The sequence below is a fragment of the Manis javanica genome, chromosome 13, assembly GCF_040802235.1.
Source record: "Manis javanica isolate MJ-LG chromosome 13, MJ_LKY, whole genome shotgun sequence".
NCBI classification, from domain to species: Eukaryota; Metazoa; Chordata; class Mammalia; order Pholidota; family Manidae; genus Manis; species Manis javanica.
The window spans coordinates 91,262,036-91,280,905 of NC_133168.1; the positions used below are offsets into that span (position 1 = coordinate 91,262,036).

The following is an 18,870-nucleotide window of genomic DNA, read 5'->3' on the forward strand; positions in this document are numbered from 1 at the left end:
CCCTGGCCTGGGAACATCCCCCTGGGGCTGCATCTGGCATAGTTGGCAGGATCCGGTGAACCCAAAATTGGTCCTCATGGGTGCCATGTTTGGGCAGGCTGCTCCTATAGATGGTGGGGAGATACTCTTAGTCCCCTAGAGGTGGTGGGGATACATTTGAGGGCCCCTGTGGGGGTGCTGGGTACTCACCTGGGAATTCCCCTGTGGATGGCAAGGATTCATCTGGAGACTCCCACAGTGGGGATGGTGTCTGGGGCAAAGTTCCTCCTAGAGGAGTGGGCCCCTCCCCAGAATCTGGGAAAATTGGGGACACTGGAGGCAGTGGAGTTGGCCGTCTGTAACATCAGGGCCTCGGGAACTGTGTGGCCATGAGGTGGTAGGAAAAGTAGGCTGGTTGTTTCTCACAGCATTAAAAAGGGTTTCTAATGAGAGAAATGACCTCCAGTGGCAAGTGTCCAGGAAGATGAGCTGTGGGATGGTCTGAGAAGGGAATAAAAGCTATTGAAAACTGAGGTCACACTGCTAAGAGATAAGCTAGTGGCACGGGAGGGGGCAGCAGAAAAATGGGAGATGCAAGAGGCCGTGCAGGTGGTGAAGGAAGGGGTGATGCCTTCAGCCCTGGAGAGGGTAGAAGAGACGTCAGGGTAGGAGGAGCCAGGGACAGTGAGGAGGTGGGGCCGACAGAGCTGTTGCTGAGGCTGCCGCCTGGGGCACCAGCCCCTCCCCTATTGGAAGCCTGCCTAGTTTTAGTTATGAAAATAAAGATGGAAGGACTGCGGGCTCCTCACAGAGAGGAGCAGCCCTCACCCCAGGCTGTGGAGCACTCCACACTCTGCTCCTATACCCAGGCCGAGCTGGTAGATTTGAGCAGCCAGTTTCAGCAGAAACCCTTGGACCTTCTACCTACACGGCTTGTGCATCTTTGGGATTTAGGAGTAGAGGGCATTGTTCTGTCTGGGTCAGAAACGAGTGAAGTGGCTTCCCTGACGACTCGCCCATCTCTCCAGCAGAAGATACAAAATGCCCAGCAGCGCCAGGGAATGATGTACTTCTGGACTGGCTGACTGCAGCCCTAAGGGCGGTTTGACCTAATCAGGGTGCTTTACCATATTTCCCTGCTAGTTGGAAAACATACGCCGTGCTCCAGCAGGTTCTACGGAAGCTGGGCATGAAAAGTATCATTTATGATACGGACCGACAGGGCCCCTATGAGTTGTTGTTCACCATGGGGATGAGAAATCTGGTGCTCCATATGGCCCTTCCATCCTTCTCTGGTTCCCCAGTGACTGTTCTTGCTCCTCCATGTAGGAAAACCTATGTCAGGTCACTCCTACTGCAGCAGACCTGGGGGAGGCTGAAATAATAAGAGCACAGAAGGAAATATGGTAAGTGACTGAAAGAAGAGGTTTAAAGGGCCCAGAGAAGGTCTCAAGGACCCAGATTATGGGTTGATTTGATAAAGGCGGAGGCAGTGAAAGAAATACTCTATGGAGAGCCCAGTAGAATCTTCCTAGAACTGTGGTACCAATTAAAGCCAAAGCAGCAGTTCAAGCTGCTGGGGTACAAGACACGGCAGCCAGAAACAAGCCCCTCCTCTGGCCCATTTGCCTGGGGGACTTCCTGGGGGACAGTACCCAGACCCTGCCCCCACAGGAGGGCAAGTAGGCATTGCAGGACTGAGGGGGACAGTCAAGGCCCACACCTTGGGGACGTGGTGGACACTGGAGGTCATGCATACAATCTGCAAGTTATTGGTCCCCAGTCAATGTATGTGTTCTGGCACTGGTGAACTCAGGAGCTGAATGTTCTCTGATTTATGGTAACCCTGAATGGTTTCCTGGAACCCCCACTGTGAAGGGATGCCTATGGGGGTAAGGCAGTTAGAGTAAAGAAAACCCAAATCCCACTGGGATTGGTACAGGGCCTGTGGTTACAGAGCAACACGGCAGGTGAGTTCAGACAGGATATGTGTGGTAAAGGCAACTCAGAGGGGACATGCTAAGCACCTGCCTATAGCTCTGCCTGTACCTTGGCAGGTGACAAATACTAAGCAGTATATACTGCCAGGGGGGCAAAACAAAATTGGAGACTCCACAGGAGCTGGAGAAGGTGGGCATCATAAAGTGCAATCATGCTCCTTTTAATTTCCCAGAGTGGCACATCATTACATTGAGGGCCTTGTGAATGCTTTCTTCTCTATTGACGTAACACAGGAAAGTCAGGAACAGTTTGCCTTCCCATGGGAAGGCCGGCAAAGGACATTCACTGTCCGTCTACAGGGACACCTCCACAGTCCCACCATCTGTCACGGACTTGTAGCCCAGGACTTGGCAGCATGGGAGAAACTGCCAACGGTGCACCTGGATCATTACATTGATGACATTATGCTCACGTCTGATTCTCTTCCTGATTTAAAAGGTGCAGCACCTAGACTGCTGCAACATCTGCAGGAGAAAGCATGGGCTGTGCACAGCACCAAGGTTCAGGGACTTGGTTTGTCAGTAAAGTTCTTGGGGATTGTCTGGTCAGGTTAAGACTGAAGTTATCCCGGAGGCAGTTATACACAAGGTCCAGGCTTTCCCTACCCCTACCACTGTGGTAGTAATTACAAGAGATTTTGTTCTTTTTGGCTACGGGATAGTGTTTATCCCACACTTGGCACAAATTCTGAGGCCCTTATACTGATTGGTATGAAAGGGCATCAGGTGGGACTAGAATGAATCATGTGCATCTACCTGTGCTACTAAGTTAGCAGGAAAGGCTGTCCAGGCCTTGAGTGTAATGGACCCATCACAACCCTGTGAGCTAGATCTTCACATAAGTGAAGACGGTGGGGCATTTGGCGGCGGCTTGAGCAGACCCGCCAACCTACTGCATTCTGGTCACAACTATGGAAAGGAGCAGAGGTTCGGTACACCTTGACAGAGAAGCAACTGGTTGCTGTGTATCATGCCTTGACCATTATTGGACCAGCTCCTGCCAAGGTACAATCACAGAGTCAGTGCGAGACTGGGCCCAAAGCCACAGTGGCGTGGCACAGACGCCGGCACTGGCCAGATGGGGCCCATATTTACAGCAGCATAGCACCCTCTTCACTAGCCCCTTACATGAAGAACTTAATGGGGCCAGCGATATACACCAGTAGAAAGTAGGAAGAACTTGCTTTGGAGCCTTTAGTAACAGAGAGTCCTTATTGGGAGGAAAAGAGCCCCTATACCTGCGGAGGCTTGGTACACAGACAGCTCCAGTTGTGGGCAGCCCAAGCTTTCCATCCTGAGACTGAGACAATATGGTTTGGAGGATGGGGAGGGGAAGAGAAGTCAATGGGCTGAGTTGCGGGTAGGATGGCTCGTGATTACCCAGGAGCCCTCCCAGGTGGGCCTTCTATCAGGGCTTGACCCTGTGGCTACTGACATTCTACCATGCTAACTGGATGGTTGCTCACTGGCTCCTTTGGGGGCAAGAGTTGTGGCAAGACCTATGGGGCCCCGGTCAGACTAAAGCAGTTACTGTGTATCACGTGACTGGCCATTTGCCTTTGGCCTCCCCAGGAAACGATGAAGCAGACACACTGGCCAAGGTGCGCTGGCTAGAAGGAAAGCCTGCCTCTGGTGTGGCCCAATGGTTACACCAGCATTTGTTGCACACAGGGCAGAAGACAATGTGGGCTGTAGCTCATTGGTGGGGCGTGCCGTTGACCTTTGAAGAAGTCAGCAGAGCCCAGAAAGAGTGCCTTGTGTGCTCTAAGAGGGACTTACACCGAGTCCCACAGCAACATGGGACAATAGTAAGGGGGCCGATAGACCCTTGTCAGGTGGCAGACAATAATGGGCCTCTGCTCAGATCAGGGTATCAGTATGCCATGACTTGTGTGGACACAGCTACTGGATATTTGGTTGCTTTTTCCTGCATGTCATGCAGATCAGCAAACCACCAAGAGGGGCCTACAGTGTCTCTTTGCAGCTGACAGATGGCTGCAGGTGACTGAGAGTGATCAAGGCACCCACTTTGGACATGCGTTACAAGAATGGGTGGAGCAATTAGGAATAAATCGGAGGTTTCATGTGCCATATCATTTGCCAGCCACCAAGGACCCACCACTGAAGTTTCTCCTGGAAGGGGCTGATAGGGGAAGAGAGCACGCTGCCACGGCCGCAGGGGAGTGGGAGAGGGGGGCATGGTTATGACCGCAGGGAAGGAAGGGCTGGGCCCCATTAGCAAACCTGAGCAACTGTAAGTAATAAAAGCTTTTCTCCCGACCTGTCATTTTCCCTTGACTTATTTTAGTTCCACTGGCTTCATAGGGCACTCAGAGCTACAGCATCCTTTCAATTTTTTTTTTTATTAAGGTATGATTGATATACACTCTTATGAAGGTTTCACATGAAAAAACAATGTGGTTACTACAGTTACCCATATTATCAAGTCCCCACCCAGACCCCAACGCAGTCACAGTCCATCAGTGCAGCAAGTTGCCAGAGATCCACTATGTCCCTTCTCTGTGATACTCATTCTCCCCGTGATCCCCCACACCATGTGTACTAAACATAATACCCCTCAGTTACCTTCTCCCTCCCTCCCCACCTGCCCTCCCACACCCCTCCCCTTTGGTAACCACTAGATCCTTCTTGGAGTCTCTGAGTCTGCTGCCATTTTGCTCCTTCAGTTTTGCCTCATCATTATATTCCACAAATGAGGGAAATCATTTGGCACTTGTCTTTCTCCGCCTGACTTATTTCACTGAACATAATGTCCTCCAGCTCCATCCATGTTTTTGCAAATGGTAGGATTTGTTTCTTTCTTATGGCTGAATAGTATTCCATTGTGTATATGTAGCACATCTTCTTTATCCATTCATCTACTGATGGACACTTAGGTTGCTTCCACATCTAGGCTATTGTAAAAAGTGCTGCAATAAACATAGGGGTGCATATGTCTTTTTGAATCTGAGAAGTTGTACTCTTTGGGTAAATTCCAAGGAGCGGGATTCCAGAGTCAAATGGCATTTCTATTTTTAGTTTTTTGAGGAACCTCCATACTGCTTTCCACAATGGTTGAACTAGCTTACATTCCCACCAGCAGTGTAGGAGGGGTCCCCTTTCTCCGCATCCTCACCAGCATTTGTTGTTTGTCTTTTCGATGCTGGCCATCCTTACTGGTGTGAGGTGATATCTCACTGTGGTTTTAATTTGCATTTCCCTGAGCATCCTTTCAATTTGTCATCAGTTTTTGTACTCCTTGAAAACATGGAAAGAAAAATGAAAATAAAAAAACTGTCTGCTGCCTGGGACAAATCATTCCAGTGGAGGAAAACAGTAAATGTGAGGGAGTCTGGGGGAAACACTGAGGAAAGAGATTCTCTGGGAGAAAGAGGGTATTGAGAAGCTCCAGAAAGTACTGAGGAGCACGTCACGGGGGTATTTAAAAGGCACCATGTGCGCAGGGCAGGGCACATGCTCAGAAAAGCCTAGGCTACCCTGAGCTTTTCCCTTGGCTGCTCTCAGGGCTCAATAAGCAGGAGGTGGGCGCCAACACAGAGGCGAGCAGCCCATCTGAGCGCCAGAGGGGCGACACAGTAGAGGGCGGTCTGCAAGAGGATGTGTTCCCTTTACTTCCTTTTGTTTGTTTTGGTTCTGGCTTTTAAGGAAACCTCTATCACCCTTGCAACCTGTACCTGTTGCAAAGCCTACCTCAGTTCCAGGCTGCTCTCAGACTAGGTGCTTTTTGGACCGATCAGTAAATGGGTCACAGGAGCACACTGGAAATGAGGTCTAATCTCCGAAATCCAAAGTGGCCCACCAGGCTACTGTGCTTTTTGTGTGTGTGTGGGAGGAGGGGCCAGATACAGCACCTCATTCATCACCTTAAAAGGGAGAGCTTGGCATGCCCACATGATTGACTTCTAGAAACTGTCTAAGACGAAAGGCCCCTGAATTTTTGTTGGATTTATTTCCCACTTTCTGACACATGACTGTCCTATCAGGGAGCCCCGGGACTGCAAGGCCATGCAACCAGCCCCCAGGAGGCAAGCAGCACCCCATTCTGTCTCCCCCTGCCCCCTGCCCCCTGCCCGCACCGTGATGAGGTTGTGCTCAGGGAGGCTGCAGGCCTCGATGTGGTCCTGGAGCAGCTGTTGCGAGAAGTTCTGGCCCTTCGGGCAGCTTCGTGGGCGTCCATGGCATTCCCGCAGGCTTTGTTCAGGTCTGAAGTGGGACACGCACACGGGCTGGGCCCACTGTGCCCTGCCACTGCCCCCACGCCCACTCCCTGGGTGTGGGTGGGCCCTAAGACTGAGCCCTGCTCTGCCAGCGAGTTCCTGTGCACCTGGCATGCCACCAGCCCTGAGCCCTGTCTTGGGAACAGCAAAGCCCAGCTACCAGCAGCCCCCCAGAGCGCCCTCCTGAGTCTGAGTCAGGTGTCCTTGGAGGTGGGTGAGTAGTGAGGCCCACGGGGAAGACACAGGGCTGGTCAGGCAGGGAAAGCTCTCGGGGCTCCCCATGGATGCTGGAAGTTCCCAGACAGCCTTCGGGAATATAGGGGCTCACTACAGCAGGGGTGAAACAGGAGGTCTGCATGGGCCCAGAAAGCCCCTGGGCGAGCGCACGGACCTGTTTCATCACCTGTAACATGCAGAGCAGCATTTAACTCTGATGCCTCCTGAACCCCTGGCCTGGCACCCAGGGCATCTGGCCAGTTCCACCTGACAAGGGTGACTGCTGACCCCATTCAGGGGGAAGGAAACTCAGGCCAAGTGCCAATGCTCACAGTCCAAGTTTTCACCCAGACACCAAGAACCAGCCTTGCAAGTCTTAGAGAGACTGAACCAGATCCTGCACTGGGCTGGTTCCATGAACAATCCCAGTACCCTAGGACCTCCAGGGGAGCCTGAGAACATGTGGAACTGGGACTGTGGCCTGCAGAGGCCTGGTCTGAGCAGAGGCTGAGCAGGGCTCACCTGGCATGCTCCAGCCTGAGGCTCTGCCCAGCAGCCCTGATAGCTGGGAAGGGCTGACTGCTATACTCACCTCGCAGCAAAGCTGATGACCACAACTGCACCGACATGTCTGGGATCTTGCTAGCCAGCTGCATGGCGGGCACCACCATGTTGTTACTCTCCTGTCAACCGAGAACAGCCAGGTGTGGGTTGGGGGTGGGATAGGGTGGGGGCCTCAGGGACAGTGCAGACCCCACCTTCCACAGCCACAGCCAGCTCAGGTTGTATCCTCTGTCTGCTACCTGGCAAACTCCTACTCCTACTTCAGAGCCCATCTCGGCCCTCTATGAATTACTTCTCAACCACCTCGGACAAAATAAACTGCCCCTATACCTCAGCTCACCAGGTACTGCCTCACTGGGGCAGTCGGCTCTGGACCCAGATCCAAAGCTGATGAGATTCAGGGGTCTCAGAGCCTGGGAGGTGGCAGCAATTTGCCCCAGTGGGAGTGGTGAGGGCTGAATGGACAACAGGAGAGGAAGGGGAGGCTTAGCTACACTCATGCCCACTCGCAGGAAGCTGCCTCAGACAGGTGAGACAGTCTCCTGCCCCTCAGCCTGGCCCTGGGACTCACCCTGTGGTTCCCCAACACGTAGAAGATGTGGCCTAGCAGCACGAGGGAGCAGGCAGTGAGCCGGTTCAGGTCCACTGCGTTGGACATCTTCAGAGTTTCTCGAAGAAATCGCCTATGGGCAGAGAGCAGATGCTGAAGCCCCATCCACATGCCTCTGGAGGAGGGAGACAGCAGCGACCTTGCAGCCCTGAGCACGGCCTGCCGGTCGGTGGGGACAGAGGCCTAGGCACGCACTGTCGGGGGAGAAAACCACCGTAAGGCCCAGCCCAGGGCGTCTGGCACGGGCCCACTGCCTCTCCCCATACTCACTTGGCCTCATTGTAGCGTCCTTGGAAGAAAGAGAAGAGCCCATGCACGTAGAAGGCGGCCGCTCGGAGGCAGTGCGAGCTGCAGGGAGGTGGGGACATCAGCACTGGGGGCTTGGTGAACAGAGCAGATTTACGGGGGTGGGGGGATGTGAGGCAGGGGCCCAGGGCGCTGGCGCCACCCGCGCAGAGGAAGCAGCAGACAGCAGGCGAGTGGGAATGAGCAGCGGCCGTACCTGACCGGGAAGCTGTGGTCGGGATTGATCCTCTCCAACAAGCTGTACAGCTGCGGAGGAAATGCCCGTCAGGGCCAGTCCGCATCTCTGCACTCAAGGGAGTTAGGGCCCAATGTGTCCCTACACGCCCGGCTGCTGCAACTTCGCGACATGGCCTGACAGCGCGGCAGCCCCACCCGTCCTGCACCCGAGCAGCCTGCGCAGAGGGGTCCCTGCGGGTAGGCGGGGGCGCCGCAGGACACGGCTCTGCTCTCTGTGGTCTCACACCCTGGAGGAACCACGGCCCCCAGTACGGAGTGGCTGGGTGGGGACCTCCTTTCTCTGCCTGTCCTGCCCTGTGCCAGGGGAGGAGCTGGGGTGGAGAGGCCAGGTGGTAAGCTTAGCCCTCTTGGAGGTGGAGGGACCCTGGGAGACCCTGAGGGCGGAAGATGTGACTGACGTTTAGGTCCCCTCTGGCCGTGAAGAAGGTGTGCTGGGCCACGGGTGTTAGCGGCTCCTGGTGCCCCCCCAGATACCCCAGGAGGCACACTAGGGGGTGAGGACACAGGGGAGCCAAGCTCCCCAGGTCTGGCCCTCGGATGACCCTGCCCCCAGCTTCCTTACCCCGGACCAGCCAAGGCCGTAGCCCAAAGCATCTGAACCAACCCATCACCTGGGAGGTCAGCTGAGCTTCTCCTGGACAGGAGAGGACAGTGGTCTGAACTAAAATGAAGGCTGTGGGGGTGAAGTGGCCAAAACTCAGCCACTGTGGAGGCAGGACCCCAGGGCTGAGGGGATGGAGACTGTAGGGTAGCAAGGGGGAAATCCCAAGGCTGAGGGGGATCTGATCCTGGACTTGGGGGAATCTGAGCTGGAGGGGGTTATAGGGAAGCCTGGGTCAGGGCACCCCCACACCCCAAAGCTGGGGCATCTGGGCGAGCTAGGAGCCCACGGGTGACTGTGTGAGCTGCTGCTCCTCAGGAGTGAGCCACAAGGCCTTGCTGATATTCCAGAGCAGACAGCTTAGGGCAGAAGAAACTGGTTTCTTTTTCTGTGGGATTCAGTAAAGCCTGGCTCATTTTCAATAGGGAGCAGGGTCATTCAGCTCAGGAACTTCTGTCCCAGACTTGGCCCTGTGTGGCCATACCTGTGCTCTGACCGTGCGGGACACGGCCACTCGCTGGAGGGTGAACTCCTCAGGGCTGCTGAGATTCGCTGGTGCCCAGGACAGCCCCCCGACCCCCCACCGGTAACAGTCAAAAGGCAGGACACCAAACATGAAGCATGTCACCTACTACCTCTTGATGTCTATTTCCTTCCCGTATATACACACTCGCCAGGTTGGTCACGATGAAGGCCCACAGCTCCTGCTGGTTGGTGAGCTGGAACAGGAGACATGGACGTCAGGGGGCCGGGGCAGGCGCAGCCTCATACACCAGGGCTGCGCAGCAGCATCGGAGCCACACCAATGCTCCACGCAGCTACTTTGGAATCTCCTTGGTCTTTTTGTTTCAGACACATCCCCCCTGCCTGTCCCTGAACTAAGAACATAGCTGCTAGTTCTCCTCACTGTAAAACCATCGTCCATGTTACAGGAAATGCAGGCAACAGAAAAGCAGCAGCAGCTGCCCCTATGCCCCTCTCAGCAGACACCACACTGTGGGCTGTTTTCTGCTTGTTCTTCAGTACTGAGACCTGGACAGCCCCTCCTGCCATTACCACACCCCAGGGCACGCTGACACAGCAGAGGCACACGCCTGTTCTGGGGAGGATCCTGCTGGGACGGTGGCTGAGACTGTCAGAAGCCGGGGATGCTGCTAAGGGCCAGTGGCAGAGGGACGGTTGTTCCCAGGTCTTCCTGGGGAATGAGGCTGGCCAAGGTGGGGCACCGATCTGAGTGGCTGATCACCCAGACCCTGGTTTCTAGTGGGGCTGAGAGTAGCTGTGCAAGAGGTTGAGGGCTCTGGGAAGCACAGATTCCACCTGCAGGCCCTCCACCTCCAAGGAGGCCCTGAGAGTCCTCTGACGTGAGCACAGACGCCACAACTGTTCGCTGTGTGTTAGGGGCTAGCAGGGCAGGGCTGGGGTCCGCCTCCTGGCTGCACCACCTCCTGTGTGGCCTGGATAGCGGCGTTACTTCCGGGGTCACACACTTCAACGCAGCAGCTTCCTCTAGACTGGTAGCACCAGGCTGTCCTCTGCCCCCAGAGCGCCCAGGCTAGTGTGGGGTCATGGCTTTACAATGCAGCCCTGCCACAGGTGGGCTCTGGGAAACCCCGAACCCTGACTGCATCTTCAGGTCCGACACAAGCCAATGCCAACTTGGTGGGCTAGCACAAGGGCCAGGAATCGGGAGTGCAAGTGGCTGAGCAGGCCACGCACCAACGGGCCGGTGGCTGCCCTCCAGTGAGCCAGGGAAGCCCTGCCCAGGCAGGCCAGGAGCCCTTTCCCACAGCGCTTCCTCGTCACACTGTGCTGCCAGCACTGGCCTTGTCCCCTCTGCCACGGAAAGCCCTGGATAAACGGCACATCACTGCCATGGCCGGCGTCAGGCTGAATGATGCGGAGCCGCCTGCTGACTGCATTTCACGCGGCTATGGTCCCCCTCGCCGACCCCGCACCTAGCCGGGCACTGAGCAGCAGCCCCCGCCCCGGGGGGGAGGGCCGGCACCTTACCCGCAGGGCTGTGGTGAACTGGGCCTCTGTGTTGTCCATGCAGTTGACAGAGACACAGTACAGGCCCTGGAAGAGGGAGGCTCTGAAGGCTGGAAGCCACACAGCTCACTCGGGGCTGTACAGCTGCGCCCGGCTGAGCCTGAGCACGTGAGCCTACCAAGCTGCTGAAGCAGAGCTGTACCCTGGCAAGCGGGCAGAAAGATGGCGCGCTTCATCATTCCCTCCTCGTGGGGCCTCACAGGCCTGTCCCAGAGGCTCACGGGGACATGCTGGATTCCTGCCTGGGACAGCTCCCGGCGCGGCCTCCTGACTCCTGTGGGCACCACGCCCCCAGCACCCCCCTCTGCTGCCAGGTAAAGGCGCGCTGCAGCGAGCCCCAGGCGCTCAGGGTCTCCAGAGGGCCAGGGCTTGCCACCAGGAAGTGTGGCCCCAGGGGCAGGGTTCCGCAGGACGCCATCTGTGGGGACTAGGGGGACAGGCCCAGCTCCGGCCACACACGTGTCAGTGGAGCTGGTAAATGCAGATGTCGGGGTATACTTTCTACAAAAGCCACTCTCCCCCACGGGGTAGGGAAGTCCAGCAAGAGAAGCTCCTGAGGCCACCAGCTGGGAAAAGAGAGGGAGCACAGGTAGCAACAACCGTGTGACTGGAGACGTGGTTGGGCGGGGGACATGCTAAGCTGCAGCCCGACCCCAAGGTTCCACATGCAGACCCACCCAGGCGAGGCCTCCCTGCTCCAGAGGAGCCCACTAGAGAGCACAGGGCGGACACAGTGGGCACTGTGCCCGTGAGGGCATCCCCCTTCCACTTGGGGCTCCAGGTGGCTCGCACAGACTGGCCCAGCTCAGGGGGCCACGGTGGAGCAGGCTGGGCAAACCACCACACACAGCTGAGCTTGAGTCAGGCCTGGTCAGGCCTTGGGACCTGGAATATAGCCGCCCCTTCCTGTGCTGCTGCACCCGAACAGAGGTGAGCACGGCAATGAGACAAGAGGTACAGCCCTGCAGCTCAGGCAGAGAAGCGGCCCTAGCATCTCCAGCCCAGGGACGCCCTCCCCATTGCACAAGTCACACTCTGAATCCGGAGCTGGGGACAGCTCACAAAGGCACATCCAGCCGCCCTGGGGAGCACCCCGCCTCTCCCACTTTTCCTGCAGCACCTCCGCCTGTGCCGTTTGGCTCAGGCTCGGCCCACATGGGCCTGTCTCACAGCAGTGGCTTTCCGACCCTTCTCCTTTGGGGGCTCTGTGTGGTTAGCATCTACCGATCAGATGGACCCCACTGAATCTCTTCTTCATAGGCCAGATATGTCCGTTAATGATGAGATGCCATCTCTGCCAGCTCCCTCCGTTCTGCACGAGGGCTGAAGAGGGGGCCTCGCATCTCCCTGAGGCTCTCAGCAACCACCAGGCAAGCCAGCAAGTAACTTGTCCAAAGACTTAAGACAAACTTCCTGGAAGGGGTCGTCTGCCAGCACAGATGGGATATCAGGAGCCCTGCTTTGGGGGCTGGAGTTCAAGGTATGGACTTACATATGACTTAGCAATGCTTTAAGTCCTGTGAGGAGCTGGGTCCTTGCGGTCCCTAATACCCACTTCGCAGGGCTACAACCCGGCACCATTCTGTTGTGTGTGTACTGTGGCCCCTGCCTTAAACACGCAAAAGGGGGACATTAGATAAAGCTCCACCACATGCCTCCTCCATTAGTGCTGTGCCCCCAGTGCCTGGCACAGGGCTGACACAGGGGTGATGCCCAGGAAACATCTGCTACATGAACAATGACTTTACCTGGGACCACTGAGAAATGAGGGCTTCCTTATGTGCAAATGCCACAGAACTGAGGCTTATGCCTTGGAAACACCAAGCCCTGACCCCAACCATCATCAAACATTTCCCTGTCTCCAAACATCACTGCTTCCTGCTCCGACATCAGCGTCACTGATGCCTTGAGAGGTCCCCTGCCATGAAGCTGTGTCAGGGCCAGTCAGTCACTTCCCCAGGGCTCAAACAACTGTCAATCAAGGTTTCTCTTTTGTATCTCTGTAACACTTGCAACATCAATTCACAAGCCAAAAATATACAGACATCAGAGAACATATCAGTCTCACAAATAAAGGATGCAGGAAACCGTACCCAAGGTGTCACCTTACCCAAAGTTGCTACCTTATCCGTGTTTTACTCTGTAACATTAAAAAAATACTTTTTATGTTTCCCTACTTATGATGGGCAAGCAGTCAAAGTGAGACTTCCCTCACTGCTGGGTGGCCTGTAGATGGGGCAGGGATGTGAACGAATGACCTAACCAGAAGTCCCTGGGGTCACCCTAGGGCCCCCAGGGAAAATAAGGGTCACCACAGGGCCAGCATGAGCCATGAGGGACAGAAGGCCGGATCAGAAAACCTTTCATGCCTGGAAGATTCCATCCAGGACTGAGAGTATTTCAAGGACTCTTGTACCTTGAAACCAAGGTAACGTTTTTTAAAAAAACAGGTTTTTTAAAAAACATGTAGAAAGTTATCAACTGCAACTTCCCTGGGAAGGAAGCAGTGTTTAAAACCAGCCTTGCCTCTTTCCGCTGTGTGACCGTGACGCTGAGAACCCGTCAGCATCGTCACTGGCAGATAGGAAGTGGCTCCTACCGCATGGGTTTTTTGCAGACCCGATGGGACGGTGCCCCAAGACCGTGCATGCGAGCAGAGCCTGGCATGTCAAAGGTGCCAACAGCACTACAGCAACTCCCCGGCAGGAACAGGAAGACTCGGGGGCGGCAACGAGGCAGGTGGAACTGTGAAATGACGGTTCCTAAGCAGATTCCCCATCCTGGGGTCAGGAGAGACTCGGTGTGAGAGTGAAGGAAACGGAAAACAGAAGGAAGCACAGGTCACTCTGCAAACGCAGCTTCTGTGCAAGGTTCTGCTCCAGCTGGTGGGGCACGGAATTTAGCAGGAGCACGCGCCTTCCTGGAGGATGAAAAGTCTGCCCCAGCGGTGCCTGATGATGAAAGGCTTAGAACTGAGCCCTTTGGGGCCTTAAGAAGAGAAAGGGAAGTATTTAATTGCTTGCTGGAAAGGCAAACCAGAGACTCTCACATCTAACCGGGAAACCAAAGAAAGAAGCGTCTAGACAGCACAACTTGAGCTGCTTTCTAAATCAGGCGGGAAAAACCTTCATTGAAAAGTAGCGCTGTTCCAAACGCAGAGAAAACAAGCATGGCATCGACATGAACTTCATAATCAGAAGAAACCGCTGTACACAGAGCCACCTGCCCTGATTGGAGCAAATCACAAACATTTCTTTCCAGAGAAGTTATTTACTCCTGTGTGGCTTTCAAATCAGGAACGTTCAAGGATGATGACGGACTTTCCAGGCCAAGGGATAAAGAGACATGTGATCAAAAGAGAGAAAATTAAGGGGCAATAGAGAAGCACAGGCGTGCAAATTCTCTTGATTCCACCCATGGACGTGCAAGTGACTGAAATGGAACCATCTGCTTGAAAGACAGCGTGAAGATGAGACAAGACTGAAAATTCACACAGGAATAGGTGTGCAGCAAGAGGAAATAATGCAAAAAGCAAAGGAAAAGGAACACAATCTGACAGTATCTGCAGAAACAGCTTCACAAATTGCCCAGCCAAATTTCTGAGTAACGTCCCATCTCTTATAATAATGAACTATTTACTTGAGGAATCCCAGAGGAGCCAAGAATTCTGACAGCAGATTCACAACACTGCCAAAACCATACTCACAGAAGGAAGGCTGTCAGATAAAGTGTCTGTTAACTGCACCATAATAGCTACAGGATCTGCTGAGCAGGCCCAGGGAATGAGGCAGCCAGCAGGTGCTCCGAGGGCCTGCAGGGGCAGGAACCATCTAGAGACCAGTGGCTGTGACCTCAATAAAGCTGCCGAGGAAAGGCTGTGCCCACACCCTTCATGCCTCTGAAGGGAACTCTTAACAGATGATTCTTACAAAGTTGGTGTAATTGATGAACAGATGGGTAAGGACACCATACATTCCTTCTAGAAAGCTTACAAATGCAGTTGAGACAGTTACAAATTGGCATTAAGCAAACAGAAGAGTAAATAAGTACACACGACTATACATATTAAACATGAAACTAGGTGTGTGTGTGTGTGTGTAAACCAACTGTGAATACCAAAGAGGTTAGAGTCTCTCAGAGAGAGAGCAAAAAACAATAAAAGTAAATTAGAGTATCGAATGCAGTACTAAATTCAGAGGCCAATTAAAAGTTTTACCTATAGCACTTTTAAGTTTGAGAAAATCAGATCCGGAAAGAATGCAGGGGAATGGTCAAAGAGGGAATAGTCACAAAACACTGATCATTTGCGCCCCCTCCCCCGCCTTTTAAAGGGGTTTTGTTACTCTGGCTTGGCTTTCTGAAGAGAAACCAGAACCTCTTTGCCCATTTGCTCCTCCAGACTAGAAACTAAGCAAACCACTTCTAAAAGGAGAACACATTAGGATTCTTTCTTGAGTGACTCTGGGAAAGGAAAGACTAAAAGTTGGTAACTCCTGATTTGGGAAAAACACAATAATGAATGAAGATTCCAGAAAGCACTCGTGTTGAAGCACAGAAGGAGATCACAAACAACGGCAGAAGGAAAACAGCATGGAAAATGGCACTTTAATTGAAACCTGAATGAATTTCCAGCTGGGGATACAACTGGCAGGAAGGGTTTCTAGGTGTAATGTCAGTGTGAGTTATGGAGAGGACCCTGTGGCTCTGTGGAAGATCCCACAAGATTCAGGGTTCTGTAAAACCAAGGGAAGGCCCTTCACAAGGATAAGGGTTTAAGCTATGGGTCCACAAGCCAAGAGGCTACCAGGAAGCAAGGTGAGGCATGGTTGCATTCTCTGGACAGCACTGAGTGGGCAAAATGTGAGTGACAATATACACAGCAGCAAGGAACAACTGTTAGAAACAAGCTGAAAGATCCGTGAGACAAGGGAAGGGAGGTGGCAGGGTTTGCTGTCCGCAGAGATGGAAGAGCTTCAGAATCAGCGCAGACACGCAGGCACTGGGCTGCCACAGCCTCGGCCCTGCCACATAAGGAAGCCTGGAGCTTCATGGGAGCTCAGCCTCGCCATGCCACTGACAGCTTGGGCACTCCTTGGGATGGTCCTGCCACCCTGAGCGATTCTGCAGGCTCACTCTGCCGCCCCCTGCAGGCCTCTGCTAAAATGTCACTCCCACAAATAGAGGGTCCCTAGTTACCTCTGCCAAAAATAGCTCCTCTTCCCCCTGGTCTGTATTTTCCATGGTTGTTCTATCACTGCCTAACCATTTACCAAATACCCATTGTTTGTCTCCTTCACTAAAACGTTAGCTCACGGGGGCAGGGACTCGTTTAGTCCTGGCTGATCCCCAGCACCTAAGATAAGAGCAAGGCCCCTTGTATGAGCTGAGTAAGTATCGGCTGAATGAATAAAATAAAAAACTTCACAGAAACAGTTATGACTTATTGTCTTGGCACGGAACCTGGAGATCATGACCTAGGTTTGCATCTAGTTTTGTTGAAAACTTGCTGTGTGGCCTTTGGGCAAATCACTTCACCTCTCTGGACCCATTCTGCCTCACTCCTGAAACAAGGAAGTTGATTCAGCAAAGACTAAAGTCCCCTTCCAGCTCTTTACAGTCTGCAAAAAAAAAAGATCTGATATCCTCCAAAGGCAGCTCATACTAGCTGAAGGTGGGTTCAGCTTTATAGCACACAGGTCAATACATTTAAAAAAATCGAAGTTGATTCAAGTTAATCCTTTAAGCAGAATAAAGCCAGGTAAATGGAGGCATATCTGACAGGCGCGCTGCACTGCCATGGGAAGAAACAGATCCGTGGCCAGAGAGGACAGGATGACAGTCACCTTCCCACATTCTTTGAATCACCAAGACTTCACAAGTCAAGATGAGGGGGAATGGGACCTGCCTGCTGAAGGAGAGGGACCAGAGGATGGTGGGAGAAAGAGAAGTCACCGGTGGACACAGAGAAAGCAGGAGCCGCCATATTCCACGCCCAAGCCCACCTCCACCCCTACTGGGTGAGCAACTGGTTCTGGAACCCAGGTCCGTTCCACCACTTTACAGGACTTAAGACTCTGGGCTCTGGGCCTCTGCCGCCCAGCGATGCCTCCCTGCACTTACCAGATGTCCAGGGAGGGATGCCTTCCTAGGTTTCCAGAGAAACCAAACCTCAGATTCCCGGGGAGGCCTGGACTGTCACCTCCACCCTCCCCTATTCGGACCCACTTCAGGAGGGGGCAGAACGTCCAGGCGGGTTCGCCCGCGGCTGAGCCCTGAAGAGGTGGAAGCTGCAGCGCCCACCCACTGGCCTGTCCGCGGGCGTCTCTACAGGCGCCAACTGGGGACATCCTCCTGAGAACCTAAGGAATTTGAGGACCCTGCTGCTCCAGAGAAGAGACAACTCTCGGAGTCCTCTGCGCGGGTCCTAGGGCCCTGGTCCGTCACCAGAGACGTGAAGTAAGGTGCGGGGAGACGCCCGCGGGCTCCCTCAGAAGTCGGCGGCTGCGACGCCCTGCTGCTCGCGCGGAAGACACGCCCCGGACCCCGAGGAGCGGCTCCGCGGTCCCCGCTTTCTCGGGTGGCGGCCATCAGCCCAGGCCCGTTAGGAGCCCGCGCCACCGCCCGAGCGACTCGATCCGCACTCACCGCCTTCTCCAGGTGGCTGCGAGCCTGCTCGCTGTTCTTGGTGTGGTGGTACAGCACGGAGCCGAGCTGCAGGTGCGTGCGGGCCTCGATGCGCTGCGGCGGTTTGAAGGGGAACACGGCCTGCAGGCAGTGCACGCACAGGCGGATCTTGGGCGGGCTGGAAGTGCGGAAGTGCTCGGCGAAGCCCAGGAGCGCCAGGTACCACGATCCGGCCGCCTCGGCCTGCGCTGCCTGGGCCGCAGCCGCTTAAGCAGCGGCAGCCGCCTGAGCCGCTATTTCGGCATACACAACAAGCCGAGGCCACAGGGAGGCGGAAGCGGGCGCACTGGGCGGGGCCGTGCTCTCGCGTCTCTCGCGGGAGTTTACGCGCAGAGCATCCCGGAACGTATAGTTTGTATTGGGAGTGGCCTCTGCTCCGGGAAGGTATAAGGAAGGACGACGCCCTCTGGCTGGAGAGACTGAAACCACAAATTGCCATTGGCTGATTTTTACTTTCCTGGAAGAAAAACCCCAGTCGTCCGCGCCGTTACAGGGCCTGGTGAGCCGATGTGGACTACACCTCCCATGAGGCCGCGCGCAGTATACCAGGCCTCCTCTGGTGGCGCGGGAGCATTGTGGGATTGGATGAGTCAAGATGGACTACAGGGACGTTGCAGGTAACAACCCCGACCTTCCCCTCAGGAGCTGGCCTGGGTTCTTGGGGCTCCGCGTCGACGCTGCGCCTTCCCGTCGCGCCTGCTGCGACCCGCCGGCCCCTCTCCCCAGCCTTTGGGAGTCCAGGAGCGTCGGCTTCCTTCTGCACCTCCCCTGTCTCTGAAGACCCCAGACCCAGTTGCTGGCTTCCCGCCTCGTTTGTTGATTGCGCCCGGCGTCCCGTGAAGGCTGCCACCGGGTCGGCCCCGCAGCCGCTTAACGAAATAGCCATCTTCAGGGCTGCCGCGAGCTCCCTCCCCGAAAGAGCGGCAACTTGGGGCAGCCTTGCGTCTTTGTTTTTGTAGCACCGGCCGCCGGGCCTGGGTCCAGCTTTCTGGAAAGGCTGTTTTTCCGAATTGCAGTAGGTCTCCCTGTACACAGGTTCCCGGGTCCTTCTAGCCCCGACTTCACCGCAAACCTTGGCCTTCCCTCCCAGCGTAAACCCGCCTGTACTGGGATGCAGTCACCCATTCAACAAATACTGCGTGCCGGTCACGGTGCTAGGCGCTGGGGATGCAGTGGTAACCAGCACAGGGCCCTGCCTTCCTGACGGTTACTTCCCACTGAGTTGTCAGGTGGTGCACCCTGAGAAAACAGTTTGCACAGTTATAAAGATGTGAGAGAATAGGGGTGCAGGCTGCTGCTACTGGGTGGTCAATTAAGGCCTTTTTGAGCCGAAGACATTTGAGATGAGAAGATACCAGCTCCGGGAAGGCCTGGAAGGCAGAG

At 54.8% G+C, this 18,870-nt stretch overlaps 2 protein-coding genes across 3 annotated transcripts in view; one reads left to right on the top strand and one right to left on the bottom strand.

Annotated features, from left to right (window-relative positions):
- Window positions 1–4,323: 4,323 nt before the first annotated feature.
- Window positions 4,324–17,694, bottom strand: LOC140845633 (MAU2 chromatid cohesion factor homolog; the record flags this gene model as incomplete). The annotated part of the gene is made up of 8 exons (XM_073220262.1): window positions 4,324–5,237; window positions 6,077–6,203; window positions 6,956–7,116; window positions 7,569–7,680; window positions 7,878–7,955; window positions 8,110–8,159; window positions 9,387–9,470; window positions 17,449–17,694. Coding segments are annotated over 8 exons (873 nt in total), but the record flags the coding sequence as incomplete, so codon positions are not given.
- Window positions 17,695–17,859: 165 nt separating this feature from the next.
- Window positions 17,860–18,870, top strand: part of SUGP1 (SURP and G-patch domain containing 1) — a 37,092-nt gene continuing 36,081 nt past the window's right edge. Inside the window, exon 1 of one of the 2 annotated variants that reach the window (XM_073220259.1) lies at window positions 17,860–18,104. In XM_073220259.1, the coding sequence (XP_073076360.1) occupies window positions 18,083–18,104 (22 nt within the window). In that variant the 5' untranslated portion in view covers window positions 17,860–18,082. The remainder of the gene's footprint in view (window positions 18,105–18,870) is intronic. The other variant, XM_073220258.1, reaches the window with a different exon arrangement.